Raw genomic sequence first — 23,731 nt, forward strand, 5'->3', positions numbered from 1 at the left:
TTGATTGCACTGACATGCACAATATATCCCAGAATGTTGTCTTATAGCTACACATATTTGAGAACACTTGTGGAAAATTCCATTGTTTGTTATGTTACCCCATGTGGTCATATTTTGTTGGTAGCTATGTGCAAAATAGTTGCACACTAATTTACAATATAAATATTTTGTGTGCAATAATTTTAGCGCTAGCATTCCCCTCACAAAAAGAGGAAATAAACCAATAAAATTCGGAGTTTTAGACAAAACAGAGATGCCTTTAAAACGTTTTCTTTATTACAAAAAGTTTATTCACTTGTTCATTTTTACACAAAATGTTTCGCGCATAATTTTTGTACTAAATTTTGCACGATAACAAACTTTTTTGCACTGTTCACTTAGGAAGGTATATGTCAGCTTATACACATTAAGTGTGACACGCACATTTTGTTTCTTCCACATACCGAAAGAATATGATTAAAGTCACATGTATGGGACGAAATTTATTTTTTTCTCTTGTATCTCAATTTAACTTTTTCACTCACCCCCAGAAGTGTGGCCTCAAAAAAACCCTGACAAGGTGGCAGTCAGAACAAATTAAGGTGGCAGTCAGAACAAATCTAATGCACAAGAGGGAGCCAATAAACTGCAAACGCCTGCATATAAAAGGGCAAGTTCGGGCAATTTTTTTGAATTAAACTTACCATTTTCTTTCCAATCTAATTGTCATGAGAAAAAGGCTCCAAATGATAAATGCTTACCATGAAATAATCATAGAATAAACCATACCATGACTATATTTTCCTAACATTATGACGTAGGAAATATATTGTAATTATTGTGAATCGTATACATTCATTGTCACTAAACTAAGTGCCTAAAAAATATTTTCCTAAAATACGGAAAACAATGTCTGTTCAATCTAGCCCGATGATCGTTTCCAAACCCCAAGGGGAAATTCTAACGGAAATTAAATTTAATGAGTTTGACTGAAATCAAAGATAAGTAATTTTGGCGCGAATCTAATTCGCGGGATGACGAAGACTTTTTTCAAAATAAAAAAAATACAACTTTTTAAATCAGAAATTTCTTTACAATAACAACTATCAAATAAAAACAAAAAAAAAAGAAAGAATTGTATCGTGCGGTAGATAGGTAATCAAAACATTAAATAATTTGCATAATGCGCAGAGAAACTACTCAGAGAGGTTCACTAAGTTCACTAACTGCCCGAAGCAGTGATAGAACTGAAGAATGAGACAGAAAATATGACAACCTTTCAGTACGTATTGTATTAGTACGTATTTTATCTTGTGATCAGTGGTATTCGGAATGTTTAAACTCTTTGTGGACTGTGACTATTTCAACAAAGATTAAAGTTTTCTCTGTACGACGGATGTTGTATTAAATCTTGGTATTATGTGCTTTGTTTTCATTGTCAAAGCGTTGGAAAGCTTTCACGGCTGTTTTCAGTTCTTTCATTTAATGCAGGTTAATTAATTTCTGATAATTTAATTTACTTTATTGTGACAGGAAATACATTTAATTTTATTTATAAGCTCTATGTATAGTCGTCTTTATGGCACTGGTTTAAAACTTTCAAGGTTGGCTTCTTACCCTTTTAGTTTTTGTCAAACGGACAAACATCAAAAGCGACATGCGGGGAAAGTAATCTCTTAAGCTTTGTAACCATACACTCTGATTTCTCGAATTGCAATCTTTCGTTGTTCAATGTGTTCCTTGCGAAGTACAATATATCTTGCTTTGAGAAACGTTTTACCACTTGTACAAAAGTAGGATAAACCATTTCCTCCACTTCCTAATACTTTGCCTACTATCGGGTTACTAGAAGCACCTTCGGACATGCCAACTCTTAGTTTTAGATTATTAAAAATGTATTGTCGCCAAACTCTAACATATAAGACGTGGTATGTACTTTGCAGATCAAGTTTTATCCAACCTGTCTTTCTGGGTTCTGTCGATGCAAAGTGAGTGTTGCTGATGTCTCCATCTATAGCATATCGGCCAGGATATCTAGTTGTAGATAAGGATACTATCCCTTGAGAAGCAACATTCTGCAACGTCACTAGAAAAAAACATATTTCCTTTTTATAGATTTCCATCGTGTGGCGTAAGAAAGATTTAGAAATTTTTACATGTGCAAAGTACACAAAGAAATAAAGAAAATCCATATGAAGTAACAAGCAAGGTATCAATGAAAAATTAAGACGCCTTTTAATTCAATTACGGTTTTTAAGTCCATGCCATCACGATCTGTTTGACAAAGAAGTAAGTAGTTTTAAGAAATCAATTTTATTGTGAAGGGAAAGATAACGGTATAAGGCCTATTTTTTTCGAAGTTTATTTGTATTTTTAGACGTTAGACCAATATGCCACGCTATTGGCCTTACAAGTTGTTTGTACATGCTAACTTTTGGCTACGGTACTAGTTATAGTCATAACTAGCTAGGAAGTATTGGTAGTTATATAACAATATTGCTATCTACAAACACAACGCCAATTTTTAAGGCAGTAGCAAAAACCGTCAAGTGGCCAATACGCCGAGATCGCTAGACTGCGAGAGTGCAACTTTTATATATGCGACGGTGTGTTAAACAGCTTTTAGAATGTCCTAGTTGCATCTTTCAAGCATTTCATAGCTACGAAGTACACAAATATCAAGAAAAGGGTCATGCTGACGTCATCAAAATTTAACGAAATATCCTAAGATCCTAAAACCGACGTGAACATTGACAAGTTCACATTGTGCAAACCTATTAAAAAATAGCCGAGATTACTACATTTGTCGATAGACTTTATAATTAGTACTTATGTGTAGTAATCAGTACGACATTTTTTTCTTCCTGATTACTAGATAGTAATATTGATAGCTAGCCCAGTTGTTCCTACTTTTTATTCTATTAATTTTTATAAAATCCCATTACATGACAATCGTCTGATTTAGCTAGTATTTAATATTTATCTTAATCAAACACAAAAAATCCGCCACCTGTTTTTTTTAAGTCCAAAATTTTTTCGGAAACTTTGTCAGTTTATCAGTGGCGGTGCCAATTTTTATTTCCTCTAAAAAAACCTATAAGAAATCCTTGACCAAAAGGGGTTAAGTCTTCCACTTTAACAATCTGAACGTCCTTTGTTTTAATAAAGTTACATTCAAGGCATTTATTAATGAGCAGCTATCATGCTAGGAAGCAGTAATTAAATCGACAGCCCATGATTTAATTGTCAAACATATGAGGCATAGTTGTCTTGTAAATGTTTATAAATATTTCTTAAGGATTTAATCATGCAAAATAAAAACGACGCCTATTAAGATAAACTCCAGCTTTTAATGCCCACCTATTGTTCTCCCGCCACTTCCATACCACTTTCCTCCCATCCTGCTATGACAAAAGGGACTTAAAAATAACAACTTTAAAGACCAGCGTGGTAAGGGACACGCATTGGGATCCTAGCAAGAGAAGTGATTTTTATTGTGTATATGTTGAAAAAATTAATCTAAAATAAAGGTGAAGAAGAAGAGAAAACCTTACCACATGTGTATCCATCATCATTGCAAGCGTCATCACACATTTGTGATTCAGCACATGGGTTAAGACTTTTACAAAGTGGTCCTCTCTAAAGAAATGATTTAAGATATATGGAAAAATTCTATGAGGAACAAGTGAAAGAATATTTGAAGCGAAGTTCCAAGGAGTCCTATTTTTACGCTGACATTTCGGTTTTATAAATCTTTTGGGTTACAAAAGCTTTCGTCATAACGGTCTTAATAAAAAATTTTAAGCTTTTTTGTTATGCAACAGAGAATTTGTTTCGCAAATATGTTATGTCTCGTAATTACCTTAGGTTAAGCTTTCTTCAAAACTTCAAATGTTTGAGAACAATCCTTTAAAAGAGCTTCTAATATGTTGTACAAACCACCCTCCACGGTTTTTCCAAGCTTTAAACTACTCATTTCACATACATAAGTAGAAAACTACAAAACTATTTTAATCATTGGGAGACGCAAAAGTTACTTTAAACAACTGTAAATTACTTTTGTGATCTAGCCTAGAGACTATAACTCCCTGATTATCTGTTACATAAAGGTTTTAGTATTATAGGAAATAAATAGATGGGATCTTAAGATTCGAAATATTACGTAACAAGTGAGGTGGGTATTACTAGATTTGTTGCGATGCGTTGCAAGGAATGGGAGGAGTGGTGATAAGAAGGGCGAATTTGGATGTTACGTAATTATTGAATGGCTCATTGATGTTTTTGGCAGTGCTTTGTTAACCCTATTCATACCGTGTCACCGGGATCTAACTGGTACCGTGCCGCGCTCTAACAGCACGGATGCCATAACTCCGGAACGACAAGTCCTTTCGATTTTACATTTTGGATACGCTTTATTTAACATAAAATGAATTCTTTGAGATAATAAAAAGCATATAAACTTACAAAATCATCCATAAAATGACCTCTGAGTAATCGCGGTCAGCCAAAAAAGTAAAATACGTATGTCGTCCCTAAATCAACAGGACGGGTGGAAAAAAATAGAAAAAAATATATAACTTGGTTCTAGGCCAATAATATATACTAAATTAACCTAAAATCAAATTTGATTCAAGAAAACGTGATATTAGGCTTCCAAAATCTCTCATGAAAAAGCGAGAAATACGAAAAAATTTATACGGTCAAGTATGAATATTGCACGGTTGAGGTACATCACTATTGGGCCTACAACTGAATAAAAAATATTTTTCTTAATCTGAAATGTTGTATGAAGTATTCACAATACCTAATGGAACCACAAAAATCAAGAAAAAGCTAAATTAGTCCGAAAAATTATCAAATAAATTAACAATTTCCTAAATTTTATACGTAAAAGTAGGAAAATCAGGGTAAAACGAAGTAAATTTCCATACTTTATATCAGTAAAATATATAAAAAGCAAAGGAAAGTTAGTAAAACTAGTTCCTAAAGTAGTAAAATGAAATAAAACAAGACAACTGGATGAAAAAAGTCAATTGCGCATTCAAAAGTTAGTCCATACAACTATGGCAAATACGGACAAGATGTTTCTGTTACCGCACGATTGACATAACGATTTTTGACTTAGTAATTTGTTTTGAGTTACACAATGTTCCATCCCTTCAATACAAATTTTGCATCTTCTTCTTCTTTCACCTACGGCGGGAAATCTAGCATTGCCCGGTGTTGAGGTCACATTCGGGATACCCATTGATGCAAGTGTCAATGCAATTTTCTGTTTGATGCCTGGCTTTAAGTTTGCCGGATCACGTTGCTTGACGAAAGGACCAACAAGACCGAAAACGAGGCACATTCCAAAATCAAAAGAATCCTGTTTCAAAGGATCAATTTTATTATTCAGCGCGAATACAGTAGATGAATTTACGCGTGCCATGTCGAGAATGTATGCGAATGCTACCATTGACCATTTTCGTGATTTAAATTTGCTGGTGTAAAACCCCATCAGTTGGTCAACTATATCTGTCCCATCTTTGGTGAAATCGTAAAGCTTGTACAGCATAGCTTTGTTCTTCCCATCGTCAATAGTGGTGCCAAGAAAGGGTCTGTAGGTAGAAAGGATCATTACATTCTTTTCTTTTTTTGTCGAGGTACTAACAACATACGAACCCAAGATGAGATCATTCTTGTCATCCCAATAAAATTCAGTCGAAAGGACTTCCCGCTTATCAACATTTTTGATATCCTTCGGTAAACCCCTTCTGTTTGCAATCAGGGTACCAATGCAAGTCACATGTTTTTCAGTGAGAAGCCATGTCGCAAGGGTAAATGTTGTGTAAAGACGATCAAATGAGATGTTTTTACCTTCGAGCTTTTGATTGCTGTCAAGTCGATTGATCATATACGTGGTTACATTTTCTGTACCTGGACGGTAAAATTCACCATCTCCAGCTTGTGGTTTGCCTGCATATGGTGTAGTTACAGATGTATACGGGTAGCGAGCAGAATTCAACGACTTGAAAAGTAGCCCGTACTTTGCAGGTTTATTTGGATTGTACTGTTTGAAGGCGACCTGGCTTTGCATAGGATACAGAGTTTCATCCAAGGACAAAAGGTCTGTTGCCTTCATAGATGTCATGAATTGCTTGTTGAACATTTCAAAAAATTCTCGTGCAGCCGCAAAGCGATCTTGTTTCCACCGTTCAGCACGTGTAGATTCGTCATCAAAACAAAAACACCGTTAAAGAAAAAAGAATCGGTTACGTGACATGGTTGCATCAAATATTGGTGGTCCATATTTATCTGAAAAGGGCTTTAGGAGTGAGAAATTATTGAGGCTGAAAAGTCCCCTATACAACATCAATTCGACAAAAGCTTAATCTCGTCGATTATCGTGATTTTCATAAACGACTGCAATTTTTCTTCTAAAAGCGATGCACGTAAGTTATTAATTTTTCTGTTAGTATTTTCTAGTATTAGTTCAAACATTTCTTTGGTAAAAAACATGTGAAATGCATCAACAAGTTCCCAAGTATTTCTAGCCCTGGGCACTGGACCTGATTTTATAACGTCAGCCCTTCTCTGTCGACCGATATTGTCTGGTTTCTGGTTTGAAAAGTTATATATAAGTGTTTTCTTTTTATCTTGGTTATTTTCAATGATCCCTTTCATTTTTTTACCTCTTCTGGAATATTCATTGGCTGGTAGCTGGACTCATCTAGAGCAGATTCTATGGAATAGACTTTTCTTTGATAAGTGAGCATTCTTTTTGGGTAACGTGAGTTGGGGTAGAATTCTTCATCCTTATCGCCTGCGAATATTGACCATGCACGGTTACTTATTTCTATTCATAAATTTGCAATGAAAAGGCGTAAATATGGACAGATTGATTAATTAATGATATACCTTCATTCTCATTTCCATTTAGATCATTTAGATCATTTTCATCATCAGTGTCGTCTGCTTCTTCATCGTTGTAGACAAATTGCAGGATGTCGTTTACCGCATCTTGAGCAGATATTTTTTGCCGTTTCATTATTATAATTTATTACTGAAATTGTAATAAATATATATAAAAACAGTTAGAAATATATTAGAAAAAGTCACTGTAACATTGGAAGAGCATATGCTTAATATTTTTGTGAAGATTTTGTATGTAAGAGTCGCCCAAAAACAACAAAAATCTTCAAAAAATTTAATTTCTGACCGGTCATGACAAACCGTTAAAATTAGCAGGATTTTTTATTTAAATTCTTTTTTTTACCAGAAACCGGTTCTAAATATAAAAAAAATAAAAGTCAGGCGGTTTCACAATGAACGGTGCCCCCAAAAAATAATGGCGGCTTTTTAAAAACCATATGTGCTGCAACAGCGCGGCATGGTATGAATAGGGTTAATACAATAATAACCGATTACCTCGGGCTGTATCTCAAAATATCGCCCAAGGTCTAAGTGCCAACCGAGCTTGCGAGTCGGTGCAATGACTGAGAAGAATTCGAAAGTCCCTATAGAATAAGTCCCTGTAAACAAAACATTATGATGTTCGACACTTACAGAAGAAAAGTTGAATGTACAACTAAAATTTAGTTAAAGCGAATATTGAAGTAAATTTTTTAACTAGCTCGTTAGCTAGTCAAAAATAACGTTGGCTTTAACGAGTTTTATATTGACTGAGTAACCAAAAAGCTGAAGAAACGAGTCTGAAAATGGGAGGAGACAAATGTTTTTATCGATAAATATTGTAGGAGTTAGATAAATAACTATTCTTGCTTGTTTACATTTTAAGCTACCATTTTTCTTGACGACGGGCAATACCGCAAAATATCGCCCCGTCGTCAAGAGCGCTAAGCCATTCAGAATGCCTAAAAAACCCGTATTGCCCGCTTAAAAAATCCAGACGGTTAACTATTGACCAGATCGACGTGCGATAGGTAGCCTCCCAACGATAGGATGAATTGGTGGACGTATTCATAGCGGTAGTCAAGATTTTAAATTTAAAAAGAAAAAATGATAACAATAAAAGTGTTTTTTTTTGTGTGTGTTTTGAACGATCGAAGAAGTGTATTCGCTTTATATATATTGAAATTTTCAGTTGCATTCCACATTAATAGCACCTGATTCTCAGGGAAAAAATTGCAGCGTGTTGCGGTACAAGAAAGATTAAACACATAAATGTCGATCCAAAACCTTGTTAGTTACTGTATGAAAATGGTTAAATTAAAGTGAAAAATCCAATTCTGCTAAGCAACATATTTGTAAAAGTGCTTCTGAAAAAATTCCAAACTACATAGTAATTTAACTTTACTGTCACGTAAGATATGGCCTGATATGATTTTGAATATTAGTCGTTTTATTCACAGATTTATCAACAGCGAAAAAACTTACATTTCTGTTTGTATTATCTGTTCGCATATAAATTGATCCACTCTTTGCTGAAATTGCTGCAACATTAGAAGATAGAAGATCACATAGTTGAGTTGTGCTATGGTAATTACACGCTTTGCACAATGATTCTCCCACACATTCAATCATACACTTGTCTCTATTTATTGTTTGGATCGATTTAATAGCATTCCCTGGGGAGTACTTGTTATATTGGATATCAGAGAAGTTGCCATGGTACTTGCATGGAAGCCTTGTGATGTAACCATCCACATGTTTCAAAACGCACAACGTGAAAACCAACACAGTCCTCAGTAATTGTAAGAAATTTGCATGGATGCAAGCATATTCTCTAAAATAAATTTTGTTCAACGTGTTAAAAGGTTCACGATCATCTTTTCATTTTGTACAGCTTTTTTGAAACCGCACATTGATAATTCACCCACAATGTATAATTATTGCAGCGTGGGAACCAGTCCCCTTTTCCCCAAGCGAGAATTGTAACTCCGGTTATACGATTTTTGTAGATAGATAAAATTCGTACTTAGTATCAAATATAATATAGTAAAGAAATGTTCTAACTATACTGACTAAGGAAAACGACTGGTATAATCTACAAAGGTCTCTATATACGAGTGTGCATCTAAAAATATTTATAAATGTCTAAAGTTCCATCGTTTAATAATTTTTATTTTACTTTTCTTAAAAATTTTAAGAGTTTTGTTTGCTTTAATTGCATCAGATAAAAAGGTATTCTAAACGTATGGTCCCCTATGTCTAATTGAAAATGTGCTAGATTTTAATTAAAATCTTTGGTACTTCATAAAACTGTGTATGAAAACTTAAGTATCGTTTGGCCTGAGATTCCAAATTTTATAGAGATTGTATTTGTATTTCCAATGGTAATGATTTATCCAAAATTACGCCAAGGGATTTTGTTGTTTCTTCTCTCTTTTTATGCTTACATTATTTATTTTAAGCAAAGGTAGTTTGTGTGGGAAGTCATTGGTTTTGTAACAGTTATAGAATATTACATAGTAAGTTTTACTTTTGAGTGAGAGTTTTTTTATGCTATAAACCATTCGTTTATGTGCGCAAGTTCTTGGTTAGCTGGTTTAAAAAGATCTTTAATGTTAGTATGAGTGTTGTCAGCAAATAGAAAAAATTTTAACATTTTGAAAGTATTGTGTAAGTCGTTTATGTAAATCAAAAACAGATAGGGTCTAAGAACGGATCCTTGTGGAAAACCACATTTTATTAGTTAGGGACGTCGTTGTGTCGTTTTATGCTATGCATTGTTTTCGGTCAGTCAAGTAATCTTTAATTCACATGTTATAAACCCAACCAAATTAAAACAAGGATTTTCACAAAGTCTGAGAGATTTTTTTTGAAGCATTGTGCGACCTTCTTTTTTTTTAAGAAAAATTATAAAGGCATTGCATATCGTTTTGACTAAATTTGACACTTAAAGTGAAACTTCAGTAAAATTAAAAAAGATAAATTAACAGTGGTACCAAAATACTTATGACACCATGCGAAATGCTTTGGTTTTGCAATGTCCGTAATCTGAATATTTGGGCTGTCGAGCATTTATACTTTATGAAATAATATTAGGACCAAACGGTAAAAACAAAAATGTTTGTATGTAGACCTAAATTATCTTAAGTTTTTAAAAATTTATCGCCATAAAAAGATCTGATGAAATAAAAAAGCTTTTGCGCGTGTACGAAGTGGTATAAATATTGGGATTAGCCTGGAACTACTGACATACTGGAGGCAAACAGGCTAAGTAGTAAGATTCGACAATCGGAAGAACGGCATACCATAGATGAATTAAAAGCTATACGAGTAATTTTTTTCCGTCTTGAAAATAATAAAAAAATCATTTTTAGTAACACCGGTATTATTGTTAATCCAAATTAAAATGTTTTGTGATCTAAGCAAGATCTACCACGTCTCGGCGCAGACCTTGCAGGAAAGGATTGGAAAGCAATTCTTGCTTATGCAGTTCAATCTCATAGATCTTGTTATCGAAACTAGACGAGGGATCGAATAAATTCATTTGATGTTTCAAGTAATGACCCTGTCGATTTCAATAAAATCTTTTTTTTTACGTTCGAAATAAAGTATTAGAAGATAAACAAATCATTTACAAGGGCGAGCTCTTAAAAATTTGCAATGAAACTTACGAAAAGACCTTGTATGACACTGAAATTTTACTTGAAGTGATTCAGAAACATTATACTGATGAAATTTCAATTTTTAAGCCGTCTATGGAAAAATTCACAACGGAAATGGATTAAACGGAAAAATCATAGATTTTTTTAACAAAAAACTTCAAACGATTGACACGAAAGACACAAAATGAAAAGGTAATTATGTTTGCCACCAGAAGAATTTGAAATGAAATCAGAAACTCATCAAATACCTACCATAATTGGACACCTAACAGTTCCTGAATTAACAACACTTTTTTAAAAACAACACACATAATCACTATGAGAATCCCAATCAATGCTTTTAATTAAAGAGTTTAATGTGTGAACACATCTATGTACATTTTATCCAATATTTGTTGTAACAGAGCTACCGGTGCCTGGCCTACGCTTACATGACACACATGGAACTATACTTTGTTATACTAACCTGGGAATTTAACTTAACGCCTGAGCTGTTCATGTTCAACCTGTATCGTTTTTTTTTCTTTTGATAATTTGAGGATTTTTTGTTTGTTTTACAGTGTATTAGAAAAGGTCTACAAAATCGAACAACTAATTCTGAAAATATTTCTGCATTAAAAAGTTCTATCCTTGACATTTTTTGATTTCTTTTTAGACAAAACAGATCATCAAACTTTTATCCTCACCACTGTTCTTATTTCTTCTCATTCGTTTACCTGTTTGCAGTTTCATTGTTTTGATAAAATGGTTCTACTGAAAAAACTTGTTTAGTGATAAAAGACCCGAATTGTTTTAATGTGTTAATTGTTGTATTCTTATAGGACGAATTTCCATTTTTTTAATTGTTTATTCTAAATGAGTGTATTCTAAAAAGTTCTATTCTCACTTAAAGTCATGGATAGTCTAGAGGTAGTTAAAAAATGTCGCCTACAAAATAATCTTATCTGGTTATACTGTTATAAAAAATATTTTTACCTTTTAATCATCTTCATAAAACTGTATTTATGTTCTCAAATACACCGTCATCAAACCTGTTTTATCAAGTAAATGTGTCTATAATATCAAACTTAATCGTGGTTTATTTTATATTAAACATAATTCACGCTAACGACTAGTATTTATTGAATATTCTAACTCATTAATTTTACATTATTATTCGCTAAATTAAAATAGATTCGCTAGATTAAAATCTCCATGACACATTAAATATACCTACTGTGCAATTTATTATTAACACTGTGAAGCTCAAGGTCAAAGTAGTCGATAGCGCGCTATTTTCGCCAAAACTTGTGCTTTTTGTTCTTAACCCGCGCCGTTGAATTCAAGTTTTACGTTTTCAACTGGTCGTAAACGCGATAATTTCGCATTGTTTATTTTACAGCTCTTTCTACTTTTTCTTTTTATTTTTTTGTTTTAATTTTAATGCAATGCTGAACGTTATGGTTATTCTGATATTTTAAGCTGCACATAAACTGGACATAACGAGGGGTTCATATGCTTTCGTTTTCTTGCTATATTGGCACCTATTTAACACATTTATATTTATGATGTTTAGCTACTTGCATAGACATAGAACTAAAAGTACAAATATATAGCTACTCAGAACTTTATATAGTTTTTTGTGGTGCTAATGCTATACTAGATGCAAGCTAGCTAGCTCTAGCCTTTAGTTATACAAAAACCATGGCAACATTTTAAAGATTGTTAGTACAAGCAGTTGAGAACGCCATTTCTATATAACTCACAATCAACCACGAATGCAATCTTAATGACAGAAAACGTTCGCTTACAGGATTGAGGTTTCTCCAACCGATTCAGTTTCTTTTTAAATTCTAATGCAGAAAGGTTGGAATGTCGTGTCGCGGTCGTTATTAATTATGTACTTAAAAACAAGATAGTTGACAAATTAGGTTACCTGGCTCTGCTATTTTATTTGGGCTTAAAAGTGAGAGATAAACATGAACCTCTAATACACAGTTTTCTTGGCGTATTAAATATCAAGATATTGGTATCAGCTGAAGAATATGAACAGTACGAATAGTTTTTTATATGATCATATGAAAGTGAATTATATAAGAAATATATACACATGAGTCCCGCGGATGCAAAAATTCCTCTCTGAGAAACAGAAAGTATTTTCATTTCCATTTTCAGTAAAGATCCAATACCAAAAAATCTTTACAAAGTCGTAGAATCTGTTATAAGTTTTGTATCCAAATATCGATTGTAAGGCAGAGACAACTGGATTTTGTGTTCACCTGATCTTTTACAGTTAATTCGTCATAAAAAGTGCAGTGTTATACTTATTGTGCCAAATTTGCATCACCTAGATAAGACTAGTCGGTCAACCAGTTCAAATTCTCATTGGCCCATCCCATCTAAAAATGTTCACAACAGTCAACAAACAGGAATTTAAGACAGGCAAATTTATCCTAAAATCGGTGCAAATTAATTGAATAATACCAGTGGCTATATTATATTATATTTTCATTGTACATTTCCTAGAATTTAACCATTCAATTCGAACAACGTTTGAAATGTTCAGTTCTTAGAATGTTGGAAGGCAAATCGTGAGCGTTTTAAGACAACTAAAGAAGATCATCTACCAAATACCTAATGCTATTGCCAAAATTTCAAGTGAGGAGTAATCTGAGTGCAATTTTGTGAAAAAATACATTGCTTTAAAAAATTATTTGAAAACATTTTTAGGTCATCTGCGGAAATTATTACCCGTGTATTTTTTTATAAATAATTTTTCGCAAAATTTAATGCTAGATTTAATTTTATCATGTTTCTAGTTGGAAAACGGGAAGAAATTTGAGATTTTAACCTTCTAGATTAAACAAAACTGTATTCACCGCAAAGTCTCCGCAATATCCTAACTCTAGAGACAGCCACGTAAATCTATTGCAGCGAATATGTTTAACTGTGGGTAAATATTCAAGTTAAATCCTTAATAGAATTAAAAATTCGGATGTATTTATTGTCAAAACGTTGTTTATTAATTCCTAATATATCTATTTAGCTATAAAAAACTATTTAAGCTTTAGAGTGTTTAAAACGAAAAAAATTACCATCAAGTAAGACACTTAATCAGGAAATCGTGAACTAGCAACTTGCCACTTTCTTGCGTTTCAACTAGAGTGGAGAAAATATATTTGTAATATTTATAACGAGGTAAATGAAATTTTGGTTTTGGACTTCAGGAAATCGTACGGAGAAACTCAAAAAACGTAAATTCACATTAAACCCGTGCTTACACAAAGTTAGCTTCAGTTTGGTTTCGTGATGAAGTCAGTTAAAACAGATTATAAAGATTCTAAGAAAAACCCCGAAAAAAAAGATCCCGTACTAGGTACATAAGAGAACATTTCCAAAATTATTAGAATTGATACTATTTTGTGTAAGTCAGGCCTTTTGAGCTAATAAATAAGACAATAAGACAGTAACCTGCTTAAGTCACGTGCTTCGCAGTAATAGGAAATGGCAGAGTATGATATTGGACACGATTTATAAAAACTTTTTTAAGAAATTCTTGCTTTTAAATGCTTTCCCGATCTCGCAACAGTAATTTCAAGTCTATTGTGATATTGTGATTTTAAAGAGTTTGTAACTACAATAGACTCTCGATATAATAAAGGAAATGGAAAAATTTATATCGAGATATCAGAAAAAATGGAAATTTTTTCCCAACTTTCCCAAAATCGCTAAAATTTTTGTCCATTAGAAGGTCCTTTTGGAAAGAGTGTTGGCTTTTTCCTTGATAATAATTCTGTTGACAGGAATATTTTGTGAACGCGCGTTTTTAAACCATAGAAAAACAGCTGCATGAAGGTCGTTGTTGGTACTCTTTCTTTTATTTGCAATCCAGGCAGGGAAAGTGTTTTTATTGACACCATATTCCGTTTTCATTGACACCATATTCCTCAGCGATGCATTTGTTTGTACTTTTGCCCTGTGCAATTTTTTGCAGCGCTTTATATTTATCGGTTTTAGGATATTTACTCGCTTCATTTTTTTCACTTGCTGTTTTAATTTGCTTTTTTCACCTTAAAATTGCATATAGTTCTTTGCGTTTTGTTCACACTTAGTTTTTAGATTATTTGAACGTCAAATGTTATGGTCCAAATAACCCAATTTGGATGACATTGCATTGCGTTTTCTTTTTTCTGTACGTAAAGTGCTATCTGCGTGGTGTAAAATTATTGAAAACATTGTGTGTGTTTTGGTTTTTGTTTGTCGTATTTTGTGGCGTTTGATATTTTGAGTTCGTTATATAGAGCTTTATTGATTCCGGGAACGGAAAATTTGGTTCGCTAAATCGAGGGTTTGTTATATCGGGGGTTCGTTATATAGAGGGAATTTATAAGAGTTTCTTAACTTTGGTTCATTAAATCGAGTTTTTCCTTAAATCGAGGGTTCGTTATGTCTACTGTATTTCAAATCGCCAAAAATGCGTTTTCTCCAAAAACGGGGTTACAACATTGTATTGTATATGCGAAACCGCCAACAGATAATAATACATAAGAATAAATAGTGACTGTAGACATATCGCACAAAATGTGACACCGCCCCACGCGGGAAATTAATTTTATATTCTATTTCTGTAATATACTAAATATTCGGTATTTTGTTTCGAAAATACTTAAATCTATTCGTTGTCAAATATTAATTTCCTTTGCGTAAAGGTTTTAAAGATATTTTAAAATGAAGTTTACCAAAAATAATAATGTTTGCACTGAGACTTTAGCAATTTAATATTAAAACAGATGATTTGAGTGAACCAATGAAACAAGAGAAGTTCCTATCTTGTTGGTAGTCACAGGATATTGCCTAATAAGGACGTACCCTTATCACTTAATGAAAATAAGATTCTCAATTAATTCTATTCTGCATTGAAAACAGTTGTTTTGCACGGACTATATGAAGTTACTATAGCAACGCATTCCAACATTGTGATAAGTTTTATATTTTGTGTGTTCTCAGCGGAACATTCTTTTTCGGACAAAACAAGTCATTTTGTGAGTTTTGTTGAGCACAAAGCAGAGCAGTACAGCAAGGTATCTACATTTTGTTTCACTTCTTGTTGCATATTATACTCTACTGTATATTATATAAGAAACAGGATTGCATTCAAACTTTTCTATACAGATATTTGGATCTTGTAATGTGACATTACAACTGAGACAAAATATAAGAGTAAATTTAATAGAATTTGGCGGAAATAAAGTTTTCAACCCAGAAGGTTGTCGGCGATAAAATAGCTTAGCATTGGTGGATGTGACTTTATTTTCAATAGAAAAATTAACAATTCGAATCAAGTCAGTTAAAATCACTAATTGAGAAGACTTTTACAAGCATTTTTTTTAAGTCATTTTTTGAAATCTCAGGAATATTTTAGTAAGAATTTTTTTTCTTTGAGTTATTCATTGAATGTATTATGATAATCCTGCCATTCAGATGACTCACCAGAAAATGTAGTTGATTACCATTCAGTGTATGGTTACCCATTGGCAACGTGAAAGTCATACCAGAATAAAGTGAGAGTACTGATAAGAAACTGATCTAGCTAATTATTTTAATTTCGGGGTATAAAAATCCAAACCGAGATCTGCTGACATTAGTGCTGGTGTTCATGCAAAAATCTGAAAAAAAATTAAAATGCAGTCTTGAAGATAGATATGAAATGCTGTTTTTATGAAATCTCATGTAGCCTAAAACATCTTATACAGACATGAGGTTTTTGCCGGCACAAGGTTCTTCCTGCCTAATGTGTAACCATACACTTAACATTGGCTACGTGTAACCATACCTTAAGTGAGTTAATTAACTTCATAGCATGGTCTAAAAACCATAAAAAAATTGTGCCATTTATATTTTTATATTTTTATTGTAGATCGCACTTAAATCGATTCTTTCAAGATGAATTGGATTATATTATTATTATGTTCTTTGTCATCTGCACACGCTTTCAAAATTAATAAGCATTTGAATGATATGTTGTTGGATGACGGAGATGTGAATGAAGCAATATTAGACAGTAAGGTGGGCGATACAAAGGTTAATTATGGAGATGAATACAGAGATAATGATGATGAGGACGAGGATGATGATGAGAATGATGACGACAGTGATAATGGAGATAATGCTGATGGTGATGATGGAGAGATTGATGGTGAAGGTGAAGGAGAGGGAGTTGAAAAAAAGGATGCTGAAAAGAACACAAAAAGAGGTCTGATGCTCGCCTGTGGTGCTACAAGAAGAGTTCATACAGATTGTTGTCCTGTTACCATAGCAACAAAGAAAACAAAGATGCAGCTCAACTGTCATTTTGTGTGTGAGCGGCAAAGAAACCCACCGCACTGTGGATTAAAGGTGAAACGCATCTGTGAGCATAATACGATAAAAATAATACAAAAGTCTGTGTGTAAACCACGACGAGTGTACAAGACAATCCAATTTTTACTTCCTTCAGTGATACAGTAACAACAAGTCTACAATGACTACAACAAGATGAAGTTTACTTCATTATGTTTTTGTAATTTTTTATTAATTTTCTTTGTAATTATCCGTCTCATTTTGTACAATCCAAGTTCCATTCGTATTTCAAATATTGCAGTGTGTTTATAAAATTACTAGCATTATCATTTACTTAAAAATAAGATATATAATGTGGTGAAAGATCCTCGGAATAGACCTTTCCCAACTTTTCTAATTATGCCAAACTCAATTAAAGAGGTCGATACCAAAAATGATTCTTATCTCTAAGTTCCTTAGCAAAAGGTAAAAAAAATTAACTAATTTGGTAAACATTTTTGTTCGTTAAGTGCCTCAATTCCGAGCAGAGACGGTCAAACCCTTTATATAGCCGAGTTTTCCAAGGATAGCCTCGTTTTCAAAATAATTATTATCTTCAAATCTAAATAAAATCCAACCAGAATATTATACTGCTCTAAAAACTACATTTTTCATGATAATTTAATATTCTATCTGAATATCCTTATTTGAAGAGCACAGAATCATTATAAAATTTTGGATGACGTTGTAATTTTTATAAGGTATATTATTATTAGTCTCAATCGTTGCACATAACAAACAAAAAATAATTAAACATGTTTTTTAAACGAGCTTCCGACCAGAGTCATGATCACATTTACATATTTTGTGAACAAACTACCCAAAAAGATAAAAGGCAATAAATGACACACACTCCAACAACAGACATAGAGGCTAGCCATGTAAAAGTTGCACATCACTCTCTCATAGACAGTAATAAGGTTGCACAAAAATTTTACTATATCAATTTTGTCGGTGCGAAATCCTTAAAACCTCTTAAAGGAGAGCCAGTATAGAGCCTGGATGACCGACAATGGTAATCCAGTCTGTATATACGTTGGAACTTGAAATTAGAGAGTGAATTTTTTAATTTCAACTTGTAGAAATTTAAATAAACATCAACAGATTTTAATTGGATGCACAATCGATACTTCGTATGTTCTATGTTCAGTACTGTTGTTTAGGAGTCTGTACGTTGCACTGTGTGTCACGTGCTGGTATATAAAAACCTGTATCTCTGTATTTTGAGTTTATCTCGAACGGTCAATACGAAAGGTGAAGTAGTATTTCCTACGTGAAACTTCATAACAGTTCTTTCAAAGAAGTTTAGTAAAATCTGGTAGAGATTTGAGTGAGGATAAGACTTTAAAAAATCCGAGAATGTCTGAAGGATATACAGCTGACGTAGAAGCCTACTAATTCTTTATCGTATTTATAAATTACCTCTGACTGGGTGTTTAATTTAACAGTTAAGACATATGTAGTACATCCCTTAAAATTTCCTTCGCGCTTTGTAATCGAAACTCAAAACTCATTTTGTCGCACTTTGTAATCCTCCGACCTGCCACACTTGCTAATTCTATCTTGTCGCACTTTGTAATCCTCGGTATTTCTGAGATAAAATTATACGTTATATTTCTGTGATAAAATACATTGAGAGTACTTTTGGTAGAATACTTTTGGTGACGTAGCATACTTTTTCGAAAAGCTTTTTGTATATATATATATATGTGTATATAGAATCATACAAACTGAAAATAGTGCGTTCATACCACTCGTTTTTAGCGCTACTGGAGGAATGGGACGGGAGTATCGTAGATTTTACGCTAAGTTAGGACAGCATATATCGCTAAAAAAGAACAACGAATATAGGGCAACTGTTAGTTATGTACGAACAAGAGTTAATTACAGTCTGCTGAGATCGAGGAAATTCTGCTCATCCGTGGATCACGTACGCACAAAAAGAGGAGATTTATCGAGATGCTCGATATCTAACTAGCGCAAAAGCAGATGCTCTCCGATAACTCAATCCTGATTATTTCTAGAACTGTAGTGTCAACTGTTAAATGTTTAGTGTTATCTTTCCACGACTAATGTCTCCTGTTCTATCTGTAGTTTTTTCATTGTAATGATGTGGTTCTCTTTGAATTTAGCAATGGTAACACGCACCGCATACTTATTAACAGTTGTAAAGGGTTATTATATTAGAATATGTAAGAACATGGTTTTCTTCGCCGCAAAAAAAAAAAAAAACTTGTCTCAACAAGTCAACTTTCCAAAGCTGCTACAAGACAGGCTTCACAATTAAGCAGGCCTTGTGGAAAGCGACTTATAAATGCTTTCGTCGACCAATGAATACCAAGCGAAGAATTCCAAGCCAAATCTATGCAGGTCCAACCACACGAAAAGATGTCGTAATGTAACTAATCTACGGCAAGGAATCCAAAAATCGAAAAGTGGAAAAGTTGGAAAAGTTGGAAAAGTAAGGGAGGCACAAGGGCTCTAACTATAGTGCTAAGGCTTTCGTTATAGGAATTGAGGGCTATCACTCTTGTAGTTGGTGTGGCTCTCTAACATATAGGGTTGAACGGTTCTTTCATCACACCCCTGACAGTTTTATTAAAACGTCTCAATTTACCAAGCGGTTTCGAGAAAGTGCCCAAGCTTTCAGATAAAAAATCTAAAAATCAATGAAATGGATAATTAAAACCCTTGTAAACCTAAAGAAAAAGGGGTACTTACATCCAGTTGGCTAACTATTAACCAAACTAAAAACTTTGCTTTTCTAGTAGCTAGCTCTAACTACTCTATTGCTAGCTTGGTGACTAGACAAAGACATCTGCAGATCAGCTAAAAAACACCAGCTAGCTAATCAAAATACAATAATTCTTACCTCATATCAAGTATACTAAACTACTCTGGAATTTCCACCAACAAGCAGTCAAATGACGATTCAGTTCAAGCAGAATTCAAAGTGCTTTTGGTTATAGTCCAAAGCAATGGCCAAGAAACGTAAAATACTACAGGGTCGTGGAAGATCAGATTATTTAAATCTGTATTCTTATTAGTTGTAAACGAAACGAAGCCTTGCTATTGGCTTTTCAGGTAATAACAATTTTAGCCTAGATATCACAACCCCGTACGTCCAGCCTAGCTGCACTGTCTCTATCTCTCTAACTTCTTTAAAGCAATTTTAAAGATTCGGCTTTGCGTAGCGTTCGGCGGAATTCAACGATATGGGAGCCGGTACAATGTATGACTTGGTTGGAAATGACAATAAATTTAGTAGAAAATACTTACAAAATTAATCCAGAACGTATCTCATCCATAATTATAACAGATAAATTTCTATTAAAAAGCCCTTACACTACTGCAAGATTGTTGTTGACTGTTGATCGTTTAACAGGAAAAATTGCTTTAACAAAATTTTTGTTATCAAATATAGTCAGATTAAAAACGCGTTCTCTATACAATGCAATCGACGATCAGTTATCATGGGACAGTAGATTGAACATTCTTAATTATCCCGAAGCGCATAAAGAGATTTTTTCTTAGAGAGACACTATTATTATTATTAGACTATTATTTCGAATATTTATACAGGATATAGCCACTTTAGTGTAGGAAAAACTGTTATCAATGTAGGTCCTGTGTTCGGAATGTACACATTAAGTATACACCGGTAATACCTACCCAATTTCCCTCACATGGCACGGGTTGACCCGTAGCTGTGGTAAAGGCACTTGCTAAATATGCCCGCGCTGTGGACTGAACCACAGACCTTGTGATTGCGAACTCTATAACCACAAGGCCACACGCCACTTTAATCACACTTAATGTTAAAAAACTAATTGTGGACCATTCAAAAGCGAAGATTATTGTTTGTTCTGATGCAAGTAACAAAGGCCTAGGAGCCTCTTTGGAGAGTCAAAATGGGTTAGTTAACGAAAATATCTGTCACAAAATTTTCAACCAACTTGAGAGTGTAAAGAGCTCTACGTTTAAAAGCGTGTGGAAGTCGTTTTAGAAACACCTGTATTTCTGGGAGAACAGATAACGAAGCAGCAATGTACGTAAGTAAAAATGGAATTAGCAAACCTGATTTACAAAAACTAACTTTATTGATTTGTAGTCATATAAAATACTTTAATATTTCGTTAGACGCTACGTGGGTTCCTAGGGAACTTAACGTGAAAGTGGACTATTTTTCAAAACATTGGTTGATCCTGATGATTGAGAAATAACTCCAAATTTTTTCGTATTTCTGAACACTAAATGGTCCCCATTTACCATCGACAGGTTGGCTAATTTTAATAACAAAAAGGTTGACCGTTTTAACTCAAAATATCTCGTACCTGGTACAGAGGCTGTAGATGCTTTTCCTCAAGATTGGTTATCTTCTTGTATTTCTTCTGATCAATCTGATAAACCGTATTAAATCTTCGAACGAATGCTTAATTTACTGCATTGGCCTGCACAATTTTGGCCTCTCCTGCACAATGGAAATGGTTACAAGGAATTTATCCATGACTATTGGTTTGGGAGCAATACTTCTGGGATCTGGAAACAAGGACATTTTAAAGATTCTTTGTTGGGCTCTTCTAGATGTAAAGTAGGCATTGTTGCTTTTAAAGTCAATTACTGACTTCGCAATAACTAAAATATAATTGAATGGGGTTCAAACAATTTGAATGTTGAAAACTAGGTCTTCGAGAGAACAGGTTCTCAATTTTTAAAACTAGATTTTCTGGTTTTTAGCTTTGAAAAAATGCACAACTTAAGTCTCTTGCTGAAAAGTTGGACGACGTGCTTCAACATGCTCGTGCAGAGAACACAATAAAAAATAACAATTTTATTTCAGTAAATGGAGAAAATGGTGCGACCAGTTTTCGAAAGTCCTTCCATTGCCATCGAAACCCGAACATGTTGTCTTGTTCCTTGTCAGCCTAATACAGTCAGGTGAATCTTTTAATGCTATCAAAAGTAGCCATTACGCAATAACATATTTTCACAATATTTCTAGCTACGCAGATCCTACAAATACGATATTGTCTGCATATATTTTGAATCCAGCTGAACGAATCTGCCACCATCCGAAAAAGAGGAAACAAGTTGTCACTGTAGATCAGATCCACGAAATTTATAAAACGCTGAAAGGCGACAATATTACTTTATTAGACCTTCGAAACTTCACGATGATGATATTAGCATTTGCTGGCTTTCTTAAATATACGAGGTTATAATTCTAAAACTGTCAGACGTTAATTTCAAAGCATCCTATGACAAGCTTTTTATTGAAAAATCGAAAACCGATCAATTTCGTGACGGATTCTGGTTGCTTATTTCCAAAACTTCTTCTGGCATATGTCCTGTTAAAATTCTAGAAAGTGTATAAACATGGCCTGCATCAACGATGCAGAAGAGTTTCTTTTCCGGCCAATGAACTTTTGCAAAACATCTGCAACACATTGCATCAGAAAAAAAATACACCATTTCACATTCAACAGCTAGATCTGCAATCCTGAAATACATTAAAGATATCAGGTTAGACGAGAAACTGTTTGGGACGCATAGCTTCCGGCGAGGTGGTGCTACTGTAGCAGCCAAAAAAGACATGTAAATGATCGCCTCTTTCAAGATCATGGCAGATGGAAATCTGTAATTGCAAAAAACGGTTATGTGGACGATAGTATTGAGAATTTGCTATTTGTGTCATTAGGGCTAGACCTGTAAATATTTTATTTGCATTGTAGCGACATACCATGTTGCTACTGCTTCTGTTACAATCGCTACAAGTCATTTCTAGACTGACTCTACTATAAGTGATAAAGAAGTAAAGATAATAATATTTAAAGTTTTTTTCGTTCGAGGTAAAAAAGCGTACCGTTCTTCTCGTGTTCAATTGTAAATTCAATTTTCGGGTGTAAATTATTTATATGTTCATGAGATGCATCTGGATGTGCTTCTTTAATTATTAAGAAGATGTCATCCACAAATCATTTTCAAACTCTGGGAGCGCTATCTGCAGTTGTTAAAGCTGTAGTTTCATGAACCTGCATATATATTTCAGCTACAACAGCTACCATATATGGCTGTCGAAGCGTAGCCTAGAATAAACTCGCTTGGTAATGGCATGATAATGTTTATATTATTCAGTGACAATAACTAAACAGATAAGCGGTAATATTTTTAATGTTGCTGTGTGTGATGAAAAAAGACGAGGCATTTGACCAATCATATAATAAAAGAGTTATCACTTTAAAATAATTATTTGGGCGTGGTAAAGAACTTACTTCGAGAGACCAACTATAAGTGTAAAGGTCTTTAAGGATGCTTATTTTTGCATTCCGATAGACAAAAGGTCTATCAAAAATATCTAAAGTTTCTTTGTGACGGAAATTGCTCTACCTACTTTTTGGTCTTGTTCAAGTCCCTTAATATTTACAAAACGAAAATAAAAATCACAATTAAAATTTTGAGAAACATCATGAGTAGAAACAGTGTTTGTGGACGATATGCTTTTATTGTGCCAGACTACATCCAAGCTAATCTAACGAGCTTAGAGACATTGATTTTTCTTTCACAGAATCTAGATTCTGTAGTCAATTATAAAAAATCACTTTTCAAACCACGGCAGATGATAAATTTCCTTCTGGTCATAAACTATAAAGCAATTACCGAAGTTTAGTCTAAAGGCAGCAATATCAGAACAAGATGTGCTTAACGAATGTCCAAACCACAAGCCACAATATTGGGACCGACAAAAGTTATGGGAAAGCTGTTATTCGCAGCTCAAGCTGACCTTTTAGAGAGACTACACCATTGATATTTAAAAATGCAGCAAATTTTAAAAATCTGAA

General features: G+C 33.6%; 2 protein-coding genes across 4 annotated transcripts; one reads left to right on the forward strand and one right to left on the reverse strand.

Moving 5' to 3' along the window:
• Positions 1–1,035: 1,035 nt before the first annotated feature.
• On the reverse strand, positions 1,036–20,256 carry LOC130654850 (uncharacterized). Of its 2 annotated transcripts, none has more exons than XM_057457491.1 (4): positions 20,172–20,256; positions 8,359–8,707; positions 3,534–3,618; positions 1,036–2,065 (listed from the first exon to the last, which is right to left on the reverse strand). In XM_057457491.1, exons 1-4 carry the CDS (start codon positions 20,198–20,200, stop codon positions 1,656–1,658), a joined length of 873 nt encoding a protein of 290 aa, XP_057313474.1. In that variant the 5' UTR covers positions 20,201–20,256; the 3' UTR covers positions 1,036–1,655. The 2 variants fall into 2 exon arrangements, with proteins under 2 accessions (XP_057313474.1, XP_057313475.1); XM_057457492.1 differs by lacking the exon at positions 20,172–20,256 and adding an exon at positions 11,511–11,634.
• On the forward strand, positions 9,340–17,833 carry LOC130654851 (uncharacterized). Of its 2 annotated transcripts, none has more exons than XM_057457494.1 (2): positions 9,340–9,392; positions 16,432–17,833. In XM_057457494.1, the coding sequence occupies exon 2, from the start codon at positions 16,458–16,460 to the stop codon at positions 17,019–17,021; it is 564 nt and encodes a 187-aa protein (XP_057313477.1). In that variant the 5' UTR covers positions 9,340–9,392; positions 16,432–16,457; the 3' UTR covers positions 17,022–17,833. The 2 variants fall into 2 exon arrangements, with proteins under 2 accessions (XP_057313477.1, XP_057313476.1); XM_057457493.1 differs by lacking the exon at positions 9,340–9,392 and adding an exon at positions 14,861–15,595 and having other exon boundaries at positions 16,432–17,827.
• Positions 20,257–23,731: the final 3,475 nt, after the last annotated feature.

Source organism: Hydractinia symbiolongicarpus, chromosome 8, assembly GCF_029227915.1.
Source record: "Hydractinia symbiolongicarpus strain clone_291-10 chromosome 8, HSymV2.1, whole genome shotgun sequence".
NCBI classification, from domain to species: domain Eukaryota; kingdom Metazoa; phylum Cnidaria; class Hydrozoa; order Anthoathecata; family Hydractiniidae; genus Hydractinia; species Hydractinia symbiolongicarpus.